Genomic DNA, 21713 nt, shown 5'->3' with positions numbered 1-21713 from the left:
TGGAAGCACCTTTCTGCTCCCAGGAACTGAGAACCTCCAAGCAGGGAAAGGCGAAGGAGGAGGAGATAAGAAAGGATCAAAAATTAGTGTGGTGTGCTCAGGGAACCAGCCTTGGCCTGTGTGCTCAGAATTCCACCTTGCTGAGTTTAGATGAATTGAAAGTGCATCTCTGTGCTCCAGCAGTGACCTCTGATGACATTCAGGGACAAGACCACGATTTTAGCCCTGTAATTCTATTCAGCACCAAGTTGTTCTGATCCTGAGGCCAAAGGGCAAGGAAATGTCCTCAGATGCTGCTGCAGCAGCTGTGATAAATCATCTTTGACTCTATTTTGGGATGTAAGAGAGATGAACATTTAAATACACACTTCAATCTGGTCAAACACTGTACAGCTTCCACAATTCCTGCATTTCCTGTCCCTAATTTTAAAGCACTGCCATGCATGGCAACCCTGTGAGGAGCACGTGGCCCTTTTCACTTTGGGAATTTTTGGGAAGGATTGGGGTTTTTGTGCTCCTGAGCCCTGTCCCTGGGGAGGCTGGAGCAGATGACGTGGGAAGCCTCACGTGTGTAGGAGAACATCTCTGCAGGCCAGCAGCTCAAACAGAATGGAAACATCTCGGCCTCATAAAAAAGTTTCTGCTTTGGAAACGGAGCCATTCTCCCTTCCCCACGGATATTCCCACAAGGTCAGGGCTGGAGAGTGGGAACAGCCCTGGCACAGCTGGGACTGTGAGCAGGGAGCTCCCAGTGCCCTCACTAGCACTCCCACAGCTCGTGGGGATGAGGGGAGGCTGCAGCCTCCAGACAGGCACAGCTCTGGGTCAGGATCAGCCCCATCCTGGGTTTCTGCCCATTCCTTGCTGCTTCCCAGGGCTGTTCCTTCTGAGGTGTGTTTGCCCTTAGTGTGCCCTGCAGGATGGGCTCTGTGGTGTCCAGGAATGCTTCCCACTCCTACCACAGGATTGACAGTGGGCACTGTTGTCATTCAGAGAAAGCCCAGGTTGGAAGAGACCTTCAAGATCAGCGAGTCCCAACCCCTCAGCCAAACCCTGGCCCCCAGTGCCACATCCAGGCTTTGTTAAACACACCCAGGGATGGGGACTCCACCACCTCCCCGGGCAGAACATTCCAGAACTTCATCACCTTTCTGTAAAAACTTTTCCCTGATATCCAGCCTGTATTTCCCTTGGCACAGCTGGAGGCTGTGTCCTTGGGTTCTGTCAGTCCCTGGAGGAAGAGCCCAGCCCCAGCTGAGCACAGGCACCTTTCAGGAGCTGTGAGAGTGATGGGGGCACCCCTGAGTCTCCTTTTCTCCAGGCTGAGCACCCCCAGCTCCCTCAGGGTTTGTGTTCCCAGCCCCTCTCCAGCCTCGCTGTCCCCTCTGGATGTGCTCAGTGTCCCAAGGTCCTTCCCAAACTGAGGGGCCAAAGCTGGGCACAGCACTCAGGGTGTGCCCTCGGCAGGGACAGGGACAGGGGCACAATGACCTCCCTGCTTCTGCTGGGCACAGCTCTGGGTCAGGATCAGCCCCATCCCCAATTTCTGCCTGTTCCTCGCTGCTTCCCAGGGCTGTTCCTTCTGAGGTGTGTTTGCTGTCACTGTGCTCTGCAGGACGAGCTCTGTGGTGTCTCAGGAACGCTTCCCACTCCTTCTCCCACTGGATTGACAATGGATTGACAATGGGCACTGTTGTCATTGCAGTGCTGAGCTCTCAAAGACCCCTTTTGTCACCGTGCTGGGGTAGGATGTGTGGTGTCGAACAGCAGAGGATCCCTGGGCAGCACCACTGTGTCACCCCATCCCAAAATCCTGCTGCCCACAACCTCTGCAAGGAGTCTTGGGAATCACAGAGTTCCATGGGCACCTCTGAGGGTTCTGGTGCTCTGGGCTGGCCGTGGTGTCCCTTGGTGGGGTTTTGATGACACCCCCAGTTCCCAGCCGTGTGGGGACAGTGACTTCCTCCAGTGTCACAGAGACCTCTCAGTCCCCATTCCAGTGGGGCCTCCAGCCTCCTCCTGAACCACGGGTTATCCTGAGGGAAGGGGCGCACAAGGATCATGGAATCACAGACCCACAGAATGTTATGGGTTGGGAGGGACCCTAAAGCCCACCCAGTGCCGCCCCTGCCATGGCAGGGACACCTCCCACTGTCCCAGGCTGCTCCAAGCCCTGTCCAGCCTGGCCTTGGGCACTGCCAGGATCCAGGGGCAGCCACAGCTGCTCTGGGAAAACTGCTCCCCATAATGAGCTCAATCCCATCCCTGTCCTGTTCCCATCCCTGTCCTGTTCCCATCCCTGTCCTGTTCCCATCCCTGTGCCGTTCCCATTCCTGTTCCCATTCCCATTCCCATTTCCATTCCTGATCCCATTCCCACTCCTGTTCCCATTCCCATTCCCATTCCTATTTCCGTTCCCGTTCCTATCCCATTCTCGTTCCCATTCCCCATTCCCCATTCCCCATTCCCCTTCCCGATCCCCAGCCGGTTCCCCCGGACCAAGAACGCCTCGGAACGATGATTGCGCGGCGCAGGCGGCGCCGTTTCGGCGGCGCACGGGCCGGGCCGGTTAGCGGGTGCGCAGCTGGCGCTGTCAGTCGCGGCCCAAGATGGCGGCGGCCGGGGGCGGATGGAGGCGCTGGTGACGGTGCGGAGACTCGCCGCCGTCTGTACCATGGTGAGAGCCCTCGCGGCCGTCCGGCCCGCGCGGCCGCTCCTCAGGGGCCCCCGGCCTTGTGCCCCGCGCTGAGCGGCGGGGAGAGCCCGCGCTCCGCGACCCGGCGCCGTGCAGGCAGTTCAGACCCATCGCTGCGGGAGGCCCCGCCGGCGGCACCGGGGTCTGAGGGGCCGGGGCGGAGCGGCTGTGCCAGGGCAGGGCGAGGGGAGCGCGGGGAGCCGCGGCCGGGCTGAGCGCGGGTGCCAGCCTGGCCGGGGCTCGCAGGGGTTTGGGATAATCGGGCTGAAATCCTGTGGGAAAGGTGCTGGAGGCTCGGCAGTAACGCGAACCCGGCGCTCCCGGTGGGTGTGTCTGCCGCCGCCTGTGCCCTGAAATGTTTTTCGGGCCGGTGGGTGCTGCCTTTCGGAGAGAAAAGGAATTATCGAGCATTAATTGGCCTTGTGCCCAGGTCGTAGTGGGTTGTTGTGATAACTGAGTTCATTTTAAAGCTCGTTCTACTCGTTTGTCAAAGCTCTGCAGTCGCTCCACGTGCATGCGTGTACCGGGACCGTCCCTGCCGCCAGGGAGAGAGGCAGGCTGGTAATTGCATGATTATGCAGAATTTTTAATGAAGCTCCGCTGCTGTGTAAAGAGAGCCCGGAGTGGCCGGGCTGGCGCTGAGCGCGGCTGAGTCCCAGGGAAATATCTGAGCCCGGCCGTGAAACGCCAGCGCTGTGCTCAGAGAACCTTCTGGGAGGAGCTCCCTGCTCCCAGCCCCGGCTGCAGGGGCTGCAGCTCCCAGAGCCAGCAGGGCAGCGACCCGGTGGTGCTGTCATGGTTTGAGCACACCATCCCAAAAAAACTCATTTCCTCTCAAACCACGACAGGTGCCCACTGGAGCAGTTTGCTTTTCACAGTCCCACCTTTTCATTGCTCAGCTTCCATCTCCCTCTGCAGCCTCCACACCAGTTCACTGGCTCTGTTTTCACCTGTGTGGGACAGGAGCAGGATTTTCCTACTGTTCCATGCAGGTGCTGCCTCCCAGTGTAACTCCAGGCCCAGCTGATCTGAGCCAGTACAAACTGGGCATTTGCAGCTTCACAGCCCTGACAAGAGACATTAATCTTTGCTTCTTAAATCCCTGGCCATGGAGAGCTCCCTGGAAGTCTTTGGGAGAAGACTTCCCAGGACTTTATCCTTCCCTAATCACACTAAATGGGTTTTATTTTCTGCATAATTTGTATTTTTTAATTGCCATCCCAGACCCAGGTGAGATGAAGGCCATGAGAGGTGAGTCAGGAATTTGCTGAGGAGTTCTGCACCCAGAGGCAGAGATTGACTCAGTCCCTGGAATATTTTGGGTGCATTCCTGAGAGCAGCTGGCTGAGTCTGGGACTGAGAGGGCAGAAGGAAGGCAGAGCATTTCCCTGGGACTGTGCAGCCACACTTGAGCACATCCCAGTGGGCTTTTGGCATTTTTGCTCCTGGTTTTGGTTGGGAGGGTGGATGGAAGCTGGGCAGGTTCCTCCCATTCTCTTCCTGAAGTTCTGGGAATTCTTTTCCAAGAGCTGCTGCAGCTTTGGAGAGGCAGATCCTCCCCATTGTGTTTCAAGTGGAGAATTTGCTGTTTCAGTTCTGTGCAGAAATCCTGGAGCAGAGCTGGTAGCACTAAATAATTGCATGAAACTGGCTTCCAAATTTCTTAATTAGTCATTTAATCAAATGCTGTGGGATCTGTCAGCATCAGTGTTTTAGGTGTATGTGTAGCTTGGCTAAACTTACTTTCAATATTAACATTTATTCTCTCATCTAGCCCAAGAAATTAAGGTCTGAGTGCTGTATTTTAAAACTGGATCAGTTTATTTGCATGTCCAGCAAGTAAAAGTACTGTTTGGTTTGTCATAAAGGTAGATGAAAAAGCTGAGCCTTCTTTTTAAAAACATTGAAATATGTGAACAAAGTCCCTTTGGGAGCTGCTTTCTCCAGGATTATGCTAAACTGTAGTGATCGTACAGGACTTTACATATTTTTTTTTTAGTAAAATATGCAGTTTTTACCAGCACTTCCAGTCATCATCTGTGCTCCAGGCTGGAAAAGTGAAACCCAGCTTTGTGACATTGTCAGACCCTTCAGCATCACAGGGACTGCTGTTCTGCCTGCTTCTCAACCACTCCATTGCTCTCCAATATCTCTTTAAAAATGAAATTCCAAGCTTGAGCTCATTAGCAGCCAGTAATGAGGTTGAACTGGGATCATTTCCCCCTCCCTGGAATCACTTGCCCGTGGATCAGCTCTGCTGTGCCTCACGGTGGTGGCATTTTCTTGGTGGGAGCACCATCCCTTTTCCAGGATTTTGATGCCTCAGGTTTGAGCTTTTATATTTTTCACATTCTGTGCTGCTTTAGTGTGTGGGTCTGGGCTTCATATTATGGGATGGTGAGCTCTCTGCACAGAGCAGGGAGACAAAACAATTCCTGCTCTAGCTGGGACCAAGGACAAATGATCCAAATCTCAGCCCAAGAGCACAAACCCCGTGGGCTGGAGAGGGAAAAACAAGCAGGATGGGACTGCATGGGCTAAAGCTGGAACTGGACAATGAACTGCAACATGCAAATGGAGCAGAACTGATCAAAGTGAGAGACCCTGATCAAAGTGAGCAGTTGGGGATTTTGTGCCCATTTTGGTTCATCCTGGGTGCAGCCCTGGCTGGGCTCTTGTGCTGCCCAAGGTTCATCCATGGAGGCCTCCTAATAAATCCCTGCTTTATTCTTTAGCTCTGCCCAGCCTCTGCTCTAGGGCAGCCTCCACAAGGCATCAGTTTCATCACATCCCTGTGGCAGCTCCAGCCTGGCCAGGACTGGGAGTTTGGAGGGAGCAGGGATTGTTCACTGGGATGTGATTCTTTGCTTGGGGAGGCTGCTGGCACCACGTGGAAAGCACAGCCATGGCCAGGAGCCACTGCCCCAGCTCTGCTTCCCTGGCACCAGCTTTGTGTCCCAGCCCTTCCCTTTGCTCTGGGCTTTGGGGGTTTTTCCTTCTGTTTGCAGGGAGCTGCAGGATTGAGGGAAGCGGCAGCAGAGGTGGAAACAGAGAGCACCGCTGAGGCATTTTGCTTAAAAAATCTACAGTTGCTGTTTCAGAAATGTTTAAAGGGGGGTCTGTGGGTCTGGGGTAAACAGGTGGGAATCCTCTCTTGGCTGAGGAGAGAGTGAAGAGGGCAGAATTTCTTGGGTCTGACTGCATCCTCTGACCCAGGATGTGTTTTCTGTGCTCAGGATGTGTTTTCTGTGCTCTGGGGCAGTTGTACAACTGAGTTTCTGAGTCAGAACTCGAGGATTTTGTTGAATTGACAGAACTTTTGGAAGAGGAGACTAGAACTTGAGAAGGGAGCAAGGTGCAAAGCCCAAAGCTGGGCTCTTCCTCTCTGGCAGCTTGTGAGGAGTCTGTAGTAAGCTGTGAGCAGAATATTGTTTCTTGTAGGCAATTAGGGCCACTTCCTCTAGATTCATGTCTAATTGTTGGTTAAACCAGTAGGACATGCCTGAAGAACTCCAATCCAGGCTACAAATTGGGGGTAGTCTTACACACTCTGAATCAGGACATAATTATTGACTTCAGTGCTGGAGGGGAGGTGGCTGCAGTATTTGTAAGTCCCACATTTCCATTTGCCACCTGAATAATTTACACTGGGCAGCTCAAGCAGAGCTGTGTTGTCCCTGGTGTGTAATGTCACCTCCCTGCTGTCACCTGTAGCTGTAGGACTTTGGTTTGGCTCTATCAGAGAATTAACATTTATAGCTTTTATTTTTATTACTGGAAGAAGGGAGGGTAGAAGTAGAGCTGGCTAAGCAGATTTCTGTCTCTAGCAGTGCTCTGCTTCTTGACTGACTTGTTAAGCTGAAAGAAACCAAATATTCATTTTTGCACTTAGAACCCTGCCTGACAATAATTGTTTTGGGGGGAAAAGAAATACATAACCCTTTGCAAAGCAGGGAAGAGAGCACTTCAAGGTTTTCCCACATGCTGTTTGTGTTCTGGTTTAATGCTGTGTGTGATGGGTGTTTGTTGCTGCAGATTTGGGATTTCTGACAGTTTGGGGCTGGAAGCAAAGGCAGGCTGCAGTTCAGGTGGACCACCCAGGTCCCCTTGGAATGAGCTTTGGGATTTTACAGGAGTCCTGAACACATGAAGGAGCTTTTGTGCTGTTCTGGTGTCTGCTTTGATTGTCTATGAGCTTTGAAAATGTCATGCTTTAATTGTCCTCAGGAAAATGAGAGATCATGAGAGATCCCAACTGTGTTGTGCCATGGAGCTGCAGAAAGTGGGCACACCATGGTTCATTTGTTCAAAGCAGACACTGATTATGTTAGAGGACTTGTCCCTCAGAGCTGCTACCATGTAAAAATGAAGTGTGAATACCTGGGGAAGGATGCTAAAATAAGAGTGTAGCTTGTTCAAGATGTGCTCTGTTGTTGAATCTCTGTTGTTTGGCTCTTTAATCAGGATTTAGAGCAAATGCTTTTATTGCCTTGGAATTCATCTGTTTGTATGCACATCACTTGCTGTCTTGTTGCCATTAAAAAAGAAATGGCTTTCAGTGCTTGCTCCAGCAGATGTCAGTTTGGGGGATTCCTGCACTCTCTGCCAAAATAAAGGGCAGCTCTGTGCATCATTATGGTTTGTTTGTATGTTGTATTTTCTATTTTCAGCTCCTTTTATAGTGAATACTTAAAGTGGGCTTGTAAAACAGATGGGGAGAAACTTTGTTGTGAAAGGACAAGAGGGAATGGTTTTAAACTAAAAGTGGGTGAATTTAGACTAGAAAGGGAGGAATTTTTTTCCATTAAGGGTGGGAAGGCTCCTGCCCAGGGTATCCGGAGCAGCTGTGGCTGCCCCTGGATCCCTGGCAGTGCCCAAGGCCAGGTTGGACAGGGCTTAGAGCAGCCTGGGACAGTGGGAGGTGTCCCTGCCCTGGCAGGGGGTGGCAGTGGATGAGCTCTAAGGTCCCTTCCAACCTAAACTATTCCATGATTTATCCACTTAACCTCTCACACAGTGAATTGTGAATATATTTCCCCATTCAGATCCATTGATTGGTCTCACAGCTGAATTTTTCTGCTCTGTGGCTGTGTAATATCTGAGGTTATAAATGAAATATTAACCTATTTATAAATCTTTTCTCTCCCTCAGCATCCACTTCCTCACTCTCCACAGCATTGTCCCTGCCCTGTTTGATGTGTGAGGCTCCTGATAAAATCTCCCTGCCAGCTCACAAAAGAACAATGCTGGTAAACACTGGGCCTTGCACAGCTGGGAGCTGTTTGTGTTTGTTCTCTTAGGGAGCTGCAGAATCCCTGGGAGCTGAGCTGGCAAAGCCTCCTCTCCTATGTGTGTTACTGGGTCACTGCAGAAGCACAAGGTCACGAGGAGTCTTGGGGGTGGAGAAATCAGGGAGATGAGCTGGGAGTGGTGGTGATGAGGGAGGCAGTGGCTGAGGAAACTGGGATGGACTGGGAGGCAGTGGTGATGTGGGAGGCAGTGGCTGATGGACTGGGATGGACTGGGAGCAGTGGTGATGTGGGAGGCAGTGGCTGATGGACTGGGATGGACTGGGAGCAGTGGTGATGTGGGAGGCAGTGGCTGATGGACTGGGAGCAGTGGTGATGTGGGAGGCAGTGGCTGATGGACTGGGATGGACTGGGAGCAGTGCTGATGTGGGAGGCAGTGGCTCAGTAGGGAAAGGAGCTGCTGACAAAGGTCAGCCCTGAGCTGTGGTTCTGTTTTTCCTGCCCTTTCTCCCCAATCCTCTCCACGTGTTCTTTTACTGGAGCCCAGCTTTGCTGTCTCACTTCCAGAGCATCAAGTGAGAGGGTTTCCCAGGAGTGTGGGCCCTGCTTTCCTTTGGGAGGTGTGGATCCTGTGGACCTTGCAGGACCAGCTCCTCACAGAATAAACATGTGCTTGGAGGAGTTGACAAAGCACCCTGCTTTCAGTGATTTAAATCACTCCCATTTGGCTTCATAGGAGGAAATTTCTTTGGAAGTGAAGCACTTTGGAGTTTCTCTGGGTGCCGTGGCAGCAGTCAGGGTGCTCTGTGAGCTCTCCTCCCTTCTGGAAATGGGTACAGCCTTTCCAGGAGGAAGATTCTGTGTCATTTGGAAGCGTGGAGCCTTGGATGATCTGTGACACTGCTCCTTTCAGGATTATCAGTTTGTTTGGAGTACTTATGCAGGCAAAGTGCTGCAATCCAGGGCTCAATTTACAGTAATTTGTTATGCCTGGAACACAGACAGCCTTCCCAGATCCATGAAAATGGATCCTTTCAAACCTGAGCTGACAACTCTTTTTATCTGACTTCAGTGCTCCACAGCCAAGGAGTTTTAAAGGATGGGGAAAGCAACATCTAATCTGTGTTTACAAAACCATGCCAGTGTGTTCTATAAACTTGCAGCAATACAACCCCAGTCTGCTCCATTTCCACTTCCCCCCAGGGCAATTTTAATAGTCTTGAAGCTGGAACTATTATCTCAGCAAATACAGCAAGTGCAGGCAGACTTCTGCATCAGCACATGCAGATTTCTTTCCTGCAAGGTTTTAAGTAGCTCTAGCTTGGCCTACTTGTTCTTTTTCCCTTTTTTTGTTTTGATTTGTTTACTCCCTCTTAGAACAACTCCTCAGCAGTGGGTTTAAGCAGCTGCTCTAATCTGTAGTGCAGCACTTTGGTGTCCCTGGGAGCCTTTTGCACAACCTGAAAGCTGCTTCCCAGCTTGCTTTAAACCCTGAATCTTCTGCTACTCTCATTTGTGCAAAGCCAAATGAGTAATTAGAGAGCAAGACTTGTGCACCCGGCACATTCTGGACACTGAAATCCTGGAGGTTTTTTTGCCTTTCTTTAAGGGAAATGTTTTTTGCAGGCAGGTGCTCAGTGGGAAGCAGCTGGTTCCAGTCCAGGAGTTAGGATGGTGGGGACTCCAAGCCAAATATACTCAGGGTTTTATTTCATCAGGTTTTTACTCCAGTGATGCCACACAGCTCCTGGGTGTGCATCCAGCTGCAGGGAAAGGTTAGAGATCTCCTGAGTTATGAGCCTTTAATTCCTTCACTTGAACTGAATTAGATTCATTGCAAAGAGAGAAATGCATAAAAATCAGGTAATTTGAAATTAATATTTTGTACTGAGCTAAAATAATAGTTATTATCCTTAAAGGCTGAATCTTCCAATTTGCATGGGCTGTATGGAGAGGGCTTTAAATTAACTGATTGTTAAAGGTGAGCTAATGGAATAGATTAGTCTTGGGTGTGTTTTAGACAGGCCTGAAGCAGCTGAAGGATGGAGGCAAGCGTGGAGAACTACAGTTTCAGCAGGATACAGTAAACAAATAGAAATTTTCTGAAATTTTGGGACACACATCCAGATTTTGAGAGTTGTCTTCTGACAATCTGCAACTGTCCACAGATGAACTGTAAATGGAGCATCTGATGGGTTGTGTATATTTATGTGTGTCCATATAAAGTAGTGGAGTGCCCAAAATAAGCACAGCAGACTTTAACAACAAAATATAAATTTAAGTTGACTTCTTGTAGATTTTGGCAGGATTAATTTTGAAAAAGGACCAAACTGTGAGTTTGTAGTTGTATTTTTGAAAAGATTGGAAGGACTGCACCATTTCAGTTAATTCCCTTGTACTTTAGGCAGCTGCTGCACCCCTGTTAAAAACCATCAATTAAAACCTCATGAGGCATTTGTTTGACAAGTCTTTCTGAGTTTCTGTGTCTGTTAATGACACCAGAGAAATCTGGAGTATTTGTTGTCATTACCTTGAGCCAGTGGTGGGTATGGAATGGCTCTAAACCCATTGGCAATTCAAAACCTGTGTAATTAGAGCCTCTCAGGACTTGTCAGGGGTGAATGCCACAAACTCTGAGGGCACTGGGATCTCCCCACTCCTGACTCCTTCCCTGCTTTGTGGGTTTTTCCCTCATTTTCCAGCTCACTGTTTGCTGAGCAGCAGCACAGCACTGACCTGATTATTTTGACAAGAGCTCAGAATAGCAGGGAGGGTCCTGCCCCAGAGTTGTGCTAATTCTGGTCCTTTTTTCCCTGGAGCTGCAGCAGCAGCTGCTCCGTGCTCAGGTCTCCTCACTCCCTTCTTCCTGCTTTTCTAACCATCCCCACATGGGCAGAGTTACCTCCAGAGCACAGGAAGCAGATATTTGGGAATGGACATGGGGATTCCAGCCAAGTGGGAAAGTGTGAATTCAGGGTGAAAAAATGGGTAATCTGTAATAACAGTGCACTAATTGTCAGCCAGGGTTTGTGGTGGATCAGGATTTCACTGAAACTCAGTAGAACTCATATTGCTGGGAAGGAAGGAGGTTGTAACTTGAAGCAGGAGCCATGAGGATGCTGGAAATGTGGAATTCTCAGCTGACAGCAGCTCCTGTTCTGAGGAGCTGCTCATAATCACTCCCAGCTTTTATTTGTCCACAGCTTCACCAAAACTCTTCAACTCAGAGCCTGACTGCAATTTCTGCCATAAAGCTAATTAAATATAATGCAGACAAAACTGAACACTCCTCTGATTCCTGCCAGATAAGTGAATGCAAACAAGGAGCTTCTGTCTGTAAGAATAATTGCAAATCCAGTAAGTTTAAGGTCACCAAGTAGTGAAGCCCTTGTTGTTTGATACAATTCCAGTTTCTGAAATCAATTAAATCTAGGCTATGCAAAATATTCATTTTCTTTGCAGGAATAGGATTTTTTTTTTTTTTTTTGCTAAGAAGAGGCAGTAATGCCTAATTATCCTTCTGTGTGATCTCCTTTTGGTGCTGCCGTGGCTAAGAAGCAAAAATCTACTACTGTTTATTCCACTTGCATGGTGCATTGAACTGGAAATAAATCTTGAAGACTTCTCTAGTGAGCAAAAATCACTCAGAGCTTACAAACTGAAAGAGTTGATAGATCTCTCTTTTGGTTTTGATGGGTTTTTCAGTTAAAATTTCAGGAATACTGTATGATCACTGCCTCAGTATGCCTTGGTTAGACAGCTCCCTCAGGTCAGGGGGCTTGAAACTGCTCCTTTCACATCCCTTTTCTTTAAAAAATTCAACAGAACTTGCCTTGGGTGTTCCCTGGGTGGATATTAGTTTACCCCAATGCTCTTTTCTCTATATCTCATGCAGCTCTGAGCATGGAATAGAACCCCAGAGTCATTTAGGTTGGAAGAGACTTCCAGGATCATCAAGTCCACCATGACAATCCCCACCTTGTCACCAGCCCAGAGCACTGAGTGCCACATCCAGCCTTTTCTTACCTTTTTAAATCAGGATATTGGTGAGATGTCCCTCACTGTGTTGATATGAAAAAGTGAGGAAAACTTGAATACTAGCTTGAATTCCCTGTGCTGTTGTTTGGTACTTCAATATTTGGTATATGAGATTTTTTAAAGGGTGTTCTTTGTCTTTTCAGACATGGAATGTTCTTGGATAGAGCCTTCTTTAAATTAGCTGATATGCATAAAGTGAAATGACTGCAGCTGTGACAGGAAATATTTTATTGTTGTTCTTTGGGGGTTTTCCTGCCCATTTTTAGCTGTGTGTATTCCTGCTGAGGTGGTGATAGTTGAGATGGGCCAGGCAGTTTTTCATTTTCCTGTTTGACTGATAATTCCAGAGCTGTGGAAGTACAGCCAGTTCTGTGAGTGGGCTGGGAGCAGAAAAGGGGAGCTCTGAGACAACACTTGAAGTCCCAGGAATTTCCAGAAAATGGAAAATTCTGCTTACAAGTGCTGAAACTTCCCTTGTCACCTCCCCCACCGCTGTGGAACACTAAACTCACATCTCATTATGTAAGTCAATCACTATTACCACGTGGTTAAATGAGAAGTTTTCCTCCTGGGGTAATTGTGTGTTGGAGAAATCTGGGTTTATTCCTGCTCACAGAGCTGAGTTTGATGGTCCTGAAGCAGAGCAGCAGAGCAGCTCCTGGAGAGCATTTCCTTGCACCTCCCAGAAGTCAGGGATGTACTCTGGGCTTGTTAAAACATTCATTTATTTGCCTTGCACTAGCAGTGAGAAGTCATTATCTTTATATTCAGCTGTATTTTAGTTTTTAGTGGTTTTGTTTAGCTGTTTTCTGCCAAGCAAGCTCAATTGCTATGGATGAGGGATTTTTTTCATTGCATTTCTTGTTGCTCCACAATATGTGACATAGTATTGATTTTCTGATGGTTTTAGGTGTGCAGAGTACCACAAGATGGAGAACACTTTGGCTGTGGCACCCCAAAGAGGAGAATTTAATTAATTCCCCAAATAACGGAATAAATTTCCATATTATGTACACTTGCCACTTTGGTTAGCTTTTTAATTCTAGACTAAAATGTGACTTTTATATTTCCAAAATGATGAAGTGTGGATTGTTTCTCGTGAGGAATTATTTCTGTGATCTGTGGCAGATGGAAAAACCTTTTGGTTGGGGTGGGCAAAGGAATGTGACACCTGTCAGTGTGACAGCAAAGCCTCATTGCAGCAGGACATGGCTCAGGCTGGGCCAGGTTTCAGCTGCACTTGGTTAATTGGCTAATTGTTAATTGGGTTGCAGAGATCCCTGATTGGGAGGAGCTGGACTTTGCCTGCAGTTCTGGACCTTACCCCAAAACGTGACCAAGGCCAAGTGGTGCCCTCCCCATAAAGTGGATTTTCCCCCATATCCCTGTTCAGCTCTCCTGGACATTGACTCTGGGATGAATCATCTGTGCTTCTGCAAGGGAGTTCTTTTTCCACGGAACACTGGGCATTGCATTTCCTAGAACTTTTTTCACTATTTAATTTGCAAGTTTGCATCTTCAGAACTATTTATGATTCATCTCTGGTTTTTTTTTTTTTTTGTTCCTCCCACAAGTACTTTGAGTTCTGTTTTGGTTTTTTTATGATTTTATGAATTTAAAATACTTTCTGACAAGAAACTTTAGAATCATCACAGAATCCCAGAATGATTTGGGTTGGAAGGGACCTTAAAGCTCATCCCATTCCATGGGCAGGGACACCTTCCACTATCCCAGGTTGCTCCAGCCTGGCCGTGAACACTCCCAGGGATGAGGCATCTACCACTTCAGTTGTAAATAATACATTCAATATAATGTAATATATTAAGGAAACCTTAATTTTTTAATCTGCCTCTGCAGTTAATTTACCCAAATTTATAAAGTTTGGGCAGTAAATACAAGGAAACACTTGGAAAAAAACTCACCTGGGACCTGTCAGGTTAAATGGATACAGGTTGGTGCCTTGGTTGACAACCCTGGTTTATGGTAGGTTATTCAATTCTTTATAGCATAGCTTTATTCAAAATTGCAGTTCTTATGGTTTTATTGATCTGTTCAGATATTTATTCTATGTGTTGCTTTCCTGCTGGAGTATTTGGGCTGTCAGGTTTCACTGGTTTTGGAGGTTTGGTGCCTCCTTTAATGGGCTTTTCTCCAGTGTTTCCCTAATAAAATACTGAGATCATGGAGGGGGTGAGGAAACTCCAGAGAAACTGAAACTGAACTTCACAAGCTCTCAGGATTTACAAATCCTCCTTTCCTAATCTCCAAACTTGCAGCATGGAAGAGCAAAACAACCTCAGCAGGAGCCAGTTCTGATTTCCAGGCTGAAAATTCCGGAATTTTCCCCTCCTGTGCATTTCCATGAGTTTGGTGCTCATCTCCAGTTAGAGCATTTCCCAAAGGCAGTGTGGATCAGGACAGTGGAAGTGGAGAGCTGAGGTAGCCCAGGAGAGACCCCTGCCAGCAAATCTTCCCTGCTGATGGTTCTCCTTTTATTTTAGGTTTGATTTGAGTTTTATTGAGGGGAGATGTTGGAGGAAGAAGAGCTCCTTGGAAGCAGGGAGTGGCTGCAAGGAAACAAATGAAAGGAGCTGCCTGAACTGGCACTGATGCCTCAGAAATGTTGTGTGTAATTGCTGCTTGAGCAGAGCTCTGCTTGTAAATCTGTCAGCACCCTGTGAGTGTTTTGTGGGGTTTGGAGTACCCAGTTCTGAGCCTGCCTCGTTTTATCTGCTTTGAGAAATGTAACTCAGAAATGTAAAACTGATGGGGGACATCCAACTACAGCTGTTAAACCAGATTGTTTCTTGGTTTCTCTCCTGTTTTTTAGGAAATTCTTATTTCTATGTTAAAAACAATCTGGATGGAACTGTTCTTACAGTCTACTTGTGGTTTATATTAATAGGGAGATGATGGAAATGTTTGCTGAGCAATTGAAAAGCATTGGTAGCTTCAGGGGAATAAATAAATTGAGTTGTGCTGGGCTGTAATGTTTGGTTTAATGTTTTTCTGAGGTGTCTGAAGGTGGCTCATCTGTGCAGGAGAATTTCTGTTTGGGCAAGGTTAGACTTGGAGTCACTTGGGCATTTAAAACAGAATTAGGAATCCAAAGTGTTTGGATTTTGCACAAAGGAGCTCAGGAATGTTGGAGCACCAGCAAGAAGCATTAAAGAACAAGGTGGAGAGCAATGAGGGAAGGACCCAAGCCCAGATATTCCGATCCATAAGGGGCTGGGGGATTGAAAATGGAAAGAGATAAAGAAACCACTTTGAATATGAAGTGAACCAAGTTAAAATTCAAAATAAAACATTGGAATGCTTTCGTTGTTCCTTTTATGTGCCAAATGAGAGCAGTGGTGGTTTTCAGTTGTATCTAAAAGAGCAAATTCCATCCTCATTGCACGGCTGGAAACTCAGGGATGTGTCAAAATGCACTGTGAGCTTCATTACATCACCTTGAAATTAAAGGTAGCCAAGCCAAAGCACTTCCAGGTGATTTGTGGTAAAACTCTTCCTTCCATTCTTCATTTGTCCATAGTATTTTGCAAAATAAAGCTAGAAAAAAACAGTATAAGTTTCTTTATTTTTACAGTGCATTCTTGACTAAATTAAGTTGCTGTTTCTAGATTACTGTTGCCAACCTGGTGTTTGAAGTGAGAACAGTTAATTGTGGTAATTTCCAAAGAAATTCAAATGTAGAAAACCCTTCTCTTAGATCAGATTACTAATTTTGGCTGAGGGAGTTGAGATTTTAAATGACACCTTGGTACATTTATGATAATAAAGCATCACATTCATTTAATTCTGACAAAATATTGATTTTTCAATGGAAGTAAGTTGTTTCCTAAGCTTTGGGGGTTTTTTTTTAGGAAATTTCTATTTTCTCTAACATAAACATTGTTTTTTGTAGGGCGCCAATGCCTCTGCTTTGGAGAAAGAGATTGGTCCTGAGCAGTTCCCTGTGAATGAGCATTATTTTGGTTTGGTCAATGTAAGTGAATTTTCTATGCTTAAAATGCTTGGTTTTAATTCACATCCTAATTTGGAGCTTAGCAGGATTCTCTGAGAACTTGATTGATGAGACTTCTCACTTGGAGTGGGACTCAGCACAGACACCACATCCTGCAGTGTGCTTATTAACCAAGTTAGCATTTCATCTGAAACACAGAAAAATAAATGTATTTCTTGTAAAGTCCCTGAAAGAACTCTTCCTCCTCCAGTCCATTTTTAATTCTAAGACTTTAATATTCAGCTCAAAATTTGGAAATAATAAAGTGTGTCCATTGTTCAGATGCTGTTCCAGAGAAGATTTTCCACTGATGCTGCAATGCAGGGGAGGCTTTAAAATTAAAATGTGTTACTTTTTAGTTCTAAAAACACCTCTCTCGTGGGAGGAGTGGAAGTTTTGTGCAGGAGATGAATGACATGGACTGGGTGGATAATTCCTTCATGTCGTAATACTCCTTCTGGATTTTTGGTGTAGCCATGAACCCTCCAAAAAGCTGGATTTTTGCAGTTTGTGTGGATGTGGGGCAGCAGAGCTCTCTGCCAGCACTAGCTGTGCAGAGGATGTTGATCCTGCTGAGTTCAGAGCAGCAGTGGTTCTGTGGCATTTTATTCATGATGGGAAAATGCAATTTTGGCAGAAATCTCTAGAAACAATTATTCCTGTGCTCTGGTCGTCAGGGTTGTGTTGAGAGCTGGGAGATGCTCCATGTCTTCACCCACCAAGTAAGGCCAGCTAAACAGTATTTATTGAGCTCATTAGAGACCCAGTGGATTGACTTTGTGTGGGTTTCTAGCAGTTTATGTTTCAGACACCCAGCTATCCAAACACCCAGAATTCTGTTCCCTACGTGGGGCGTTGGTGGCCATTCCAAAGCTGCTGAGGTTTGCACCAGAATGGCAAAAATGGAATTGTAACAGAAATAACAGAGCACTGAATGGTGTGAGGAGGGAAAACAGCATCCTAAAAATAACCACAATTATTAGAACCCCATCCATTCTCTATTTTGAAGGACAAAACATGACTAACACTGTTGCTGTTGTGCTTCATTTCTTGCAACTGGTTTCTTGAGGGTGGTATTTTCACACTGTTGTTCTGCTGAGCTTTTTCTGAAGTTATTTCTGGTTCTTTCATGATTTGGAATTAATTGGAGCATTTTAAAGAGGACAGTTTCATGGCTTCAGCATCAGTGCTCTTAAATGTGTGATTTGCACTACAAGGACAATCAGGTGTTGAACTCGTGGGCAATGGAGGGCAAAACTTTGGGTTGAATAGTTATTTAATTTTTGGATCAGTGACCTAAAGCAACCTGACTCTGTTAAACTGTGTCTAAAGCCACTGCAGAATATGTGGGAAACTGTTAAAATAGTTTATATTTACTAAAGCCCAAAAGGGATGGAACAATGGTGTCATTCCAGAATTTCATCTCAATTTTCATTTTAAGAAGCTCCTATCTTCAAATAAGCTTTCCAACTTAGGATGCCTGTTTTGTGTTGTGTGCAGATTTATTTAGCATGAATGATTCTTTGTTTTTCTAGGTCACTAGCAAGCATCTGAGTGATTCCCTCTCCTAATTCATATGTTTGTTTAGTTTCCATATATATTTTCTTCATTTCAATAAGTTTTTACTGTTGTTCCCTATTGTTTGCGTGTGCTGTGAATCAATGTTACTGTAGCTATAATCTCTGACCTTTTGAGCTGCATGAATGAAGCTGTTCGTTTTCTGTTCCAGTCAAAGTGATTATTACCTTGAAACCATTCTGCTGCAGTAGTCACACCAAATTTGGGGGAACAGTGGCCATGTCTCAGTGTATCACCTAAAACCAGTCTGCTCTGCAGACAGATTTTTATGCTTTTTTGGTTTATTTAAAATATGTTACTCTTGGGGTGCAGAACCTCATTGCCAGAATATCTGGGGACTGAAAACCCAGAGTTTGTGTCCCTTTTTTGAAGCAGCAGCACAGTAGATTGCAGAGCAGCAGCTCTGAAGCCATGGTATGTGGTTGTGGGTGATAAGCTGATATCCTGGTGTCCTCCTTGCTCAGCCAGGGGGGAGCAGCCTCTGCAAGGCCTTATCTGTGCCTGACACTGTCTGCACACAGGCCAGATGCAAACCATGCAAACCCAGCTGCTCTGGGCCTGGCCCTGCATCATCTGCCGCTCAAAACATTCTGTTATATGCAGGAAATATTGGTTTTATTGTTAGTTTATAATAGATTTTGCCCCGGGAATGGCTCAGTTGGTCAGAGCAGGATGCTGGTAATGCCAAGGCTGTGGGTTTGATCCCTGTATGGGTTGTTCACTTTAGAGTTGGACTCAATGATCCTCAGGGGCCCCTCCCAACTTAAAATACTCTGTGGAATTCATTATTTATTTATTTAGTGTCCTTGCTACCTCTCCCTTCTCAAGATGATGAGTTGTGCTGTGTCTCCACAAATTTTGATTCTTTGCTGAACCCTTAATTACTTTTCCTTGTATTCCCAGTATCCTGTGAGTGTTGTCTCCTCTCCCTTCCCTTGCTGTCACAAGGCTCAGCCTTCCCCCCCATTCCAAGCAGTGTTTCCCCCCCATTCCAAGCAGTGTTTCCCCCCCATTCCAAGCAGTGTTTCCCCCCCATTCCAAGCAGTGTTTCCCCCCCATCCCAACCAGTGTTTCCCCCCCTATCCCAACCAGTGTTTCCCCCCTATCCAACCAGTGTTTCCCCCCTATCCCAACCAGTGTTTCCCCCCATTCCAACCAGTGTTTCTTCTCCCACATTCCAAGCACTGTTTCCCCCATGCAAACCAGTATCTCCCCAGTAAATGACCTCTGCCAGATGACTCCTCCAGTTTCACTTGTGACATTCTTGATGAACTCTTCCTGTCATTCCTTTTTGGCAGCCCTAATGCAAAGCCCTTTGTTTTCCCTGTGTTCTGTTTTTTGACCAGTTTGGCAACACCTGCTACTGCAACTCGGTCTTGCAGGCCCTGTATTTCTGTCGGCCCTTCCGGGAAAAGGTTTTGGCATACAAGGTGCAGCCTCGAAAGAAGGAAAGCCTCCTGACCTGCCTCTCTGATCTCTTCAACAGTATTGCCACACAAAAGAAGAAGGTGGGAGTCATCCCACCCAAGAAATTTATTTCCCGCTTGAGGAAGGAAAATGGTAAATGAAGAAATGATTTTTGAAATGCGTTTTTAAGGATGGAAAATGTTAAATTAGGGTTTCTTTTGGAATCTGAATTGTCAAGTTTTAACAAGTTTCTTGGAGATTTTTGTGGTGGGACGTTCACCACCTGTGTGCTTGTCCTTATCTCACTGTCTGTGTTTCTGGAGGTGCACATGTCCAGGTATTCCATGCTGGCATGGTGTTCCCTGGAGGAACAAAGTACACTGCAGGTCCTTGCTCCAAGCTCCTGTGGGCTCTCACAGGAGACCCAGCCACTCATAGCCTGTTGCCTTGCATTTGTGGCAGGATGAATTCCTCATGATCAGAACTGGTGGTAATTTCCCAGGGCTGTTTGGTGAGGAGATTTCTGCCTGTTGATTTCTCCTCTGCTTGAACTTGAAAAGACAACAAGCTTCTAGTAGGGGATTTTTGCCCCTTGGTGCTGAATTTAATGAACCAGTGGCCCAAGGCAACACATCTGAATTCCTTTATTTCTCTCCCTTTCCAAAGAAAAGAAGAAAACAAATTACAAAAAGCCCCAAACCAATCATGGTTTTCTTCAGTTCTGAGAAATGGCCAAACTAAGTTTCCTTAATGGTGTTTTTCAGCTGTGTGTTTCTTGCAACCTGAGGATAATCATTGAGAGAACAACAAAGTGCAATTCTTCCCAAACTCCCCAGTGTCACCAGAGCTGTGTAACAGGGGAGAGGAGGGAAGGGAAGAAACCACAGTGAGCTGGTGGTGGGAAGTGTCTGTAGTTGTTCATTCTCCTCCCTGTCTCCCTTTCCAGAATTATTTGATAATTACATGCAGCAGGATGCACACGAATTCCTGAACTACCTACTGAACACTATTGCTGACTTGCTGCAAGAGGAGAAGAAGCAGGAGAAGCAGAATGGGAAGCTCCAGAATGGCAGCATTGAGAGTGAAGAAGGAGACAAGCCTGATCTGACGTGGGTCCATGAAATCTTCCAAGGAACACTAACCAATGAAACCAGATGTCTTAACTGTGAGGCTGTACGTGCACCACCAAACCACTCCTCCTTAGCTTTCTCCCAGCTTCTGGATTGGTTTCCCTAACACTGAGCACCCTTTCTCATTCATTAGGGTAGATGAAATTGCACTGTCTCTATTAAAATATGGAGCATAGCCTATTTTAGGACTCTATGTTCAAACCAGTGCTCATTAAGGTATGTTGCCCAGAAAAAGCCCAGTGTTTTCCCTGTTTCTCCTCCCTGTTTCCATCAAGGCAGCTGCACCTGGCTGACCCAAGCTGCCTTTTTGTCTCCATGTTATTCCCTGTGTCAGTGATTCACAGTTTATGTTGTGTTCCTACATGAGAGTTGCTCTTAATTTAACTCTGGCATGAACTGAGTTGCTTGAACTGGAATTCTGTGCTTGGTGCTGGTCCTTTGCCACTCTGTTTGAGTGCAGAAAAAAGTGGTATGAAGTCTAGAATTAGAACCACAGCACCTTCAGACCAGGGATTTGTAGTTTGTCACATGCTCTGATTTAATAGTGCTAAAAAAAAAAAAAAGAAAACCCAGATGGGGAGAGAAATAAAAAACCCAAGAAGTGATTACAACAGGAAAGAGTGCTCTTGGCATTTGAAATCTAAAGTTATGGCTGTGTGGTGAGGAGAAGCTCTAAAAATGACATTAATAGGATTCTGTCTCAAGGTTTTTGCAATGAAATGTGGCTGTTCCACAAATGGAAAGATGGCTTTCCTCCCTGCTAACCCATTTAATTGAGGAGCCATCTGCCTGTTTTTGCCTTGCCTCTGAGTATTGACTGTTACACCTTGAAATGGAGCAGAAAGCTGCAGCAGGCTGCAGAGAAAATGGAATGTGCTTAAAACCTCTCCAGTGAGAGCTCTGGGCGGTTAAAACCTGAGTTTGCCAGTGAAGTAATCACAAGTGCATGGAAGTCTCGAGGGGGAGAGATGTTTCATGAGGAAGTGTTTGGGGTTTTGTGCTTTTTTCTATGGGTTTTTGGCTTTGTTTTGTTGTTGCTTTTTTATTTTAATGCTCCTCTACAGATTTTAACACCACATCAGATTATTTAATCACTTGTAGTTTACCTCAAGAAAAGGCCTCTTTGTGTGCGTGTACATTTATTTTTAATCACATTGCACCACTCTAGAATTGGATAAAAGAAATCTCCCAGCTCTAAATTGTTACCAAATATCTCTTCTTATTACTTCTTTTTTCAAGGTTAGTAGCAAAGATGAGGACTTTCTGGACCTCTCGGTTGATGTGGAACAAAATACATCAATTACACATTGTCTAAGGTAAACAGAATTCTTTGGGAATGGAAAAAATACCTGCCCTGGTCAGAAGGAAAGAGCCTGGATTAGTTATTCTCTGTAGGCTTTGACATGAGGTAAAATATTGTGAGTTTTGGAAGGGTTCTTAGTGGGTTTTAGTAGTTAATAAATACTAGTGGTAGATAAGATTGATTGTCACTTTCTTTTCTGGAAATTTGAATTTGTCACATCACACAGCCAGGCTTTATCAAAAATAAACATGCAGTGTTTGCTTTCACAAGAAATTCTTGATTATTTTCATATTCTTACTGAATT

The 21713-nt window shown here is 46.1% G+C and overlaps 1 protein-coding gene across 1 annotated transcript in view; it reads left to right on the top strand.

The window, feature by feature from the left end:
• Positions 1–2530: 2530 nt before the first annotated feature.
• Positions 2531–21713, top strand: part of LOC103816334 (ubiquitin carboxyl-terminal hydrolase 12-like) — a 28616-nt gene continuing 9433 nt past the window's right edge. Inside the window, exons 1-5 of the mRNA XM_009090290.4 lie at positions 2531–2677; positions 15893–15973; positions 18916–19129; positions 19923–20149; positions 21346–21422. Coding sequence (XP_009088538.1) covers positions 2630–2677; positions 15893–15973; positions 18916–19129; positions 19923–20149; positions 21346–21422 — 647 coding nt within the window. The 5' untranslated portion in view covers positions 2531–2629. The remainder of the gene's footprint in view (positions 2678–15892; positions 15974–18915; positions 19130–19922; positions 20150–21345; positions 21423–21713) is intronic.

This window comes from Serinus canaria, chromosome 4A (genome assembly GCF_022539315.1).
Source record: "Serinus canaria isolate serCan28SL12 chromosome 4A, serCan2020, whole genome shotgun sequence".
Lineage (NCBI taxonomy): Eukaryota > Metazoa > Chordata > Aves > Passeriformes > Fringillidae > Serinus > Serinus canaria.
The sequence above is the reverse complement of the archived record's forward strand: the minus strand, read 5'-3'. Positions and strand labels throughout refer to the sequence as shown.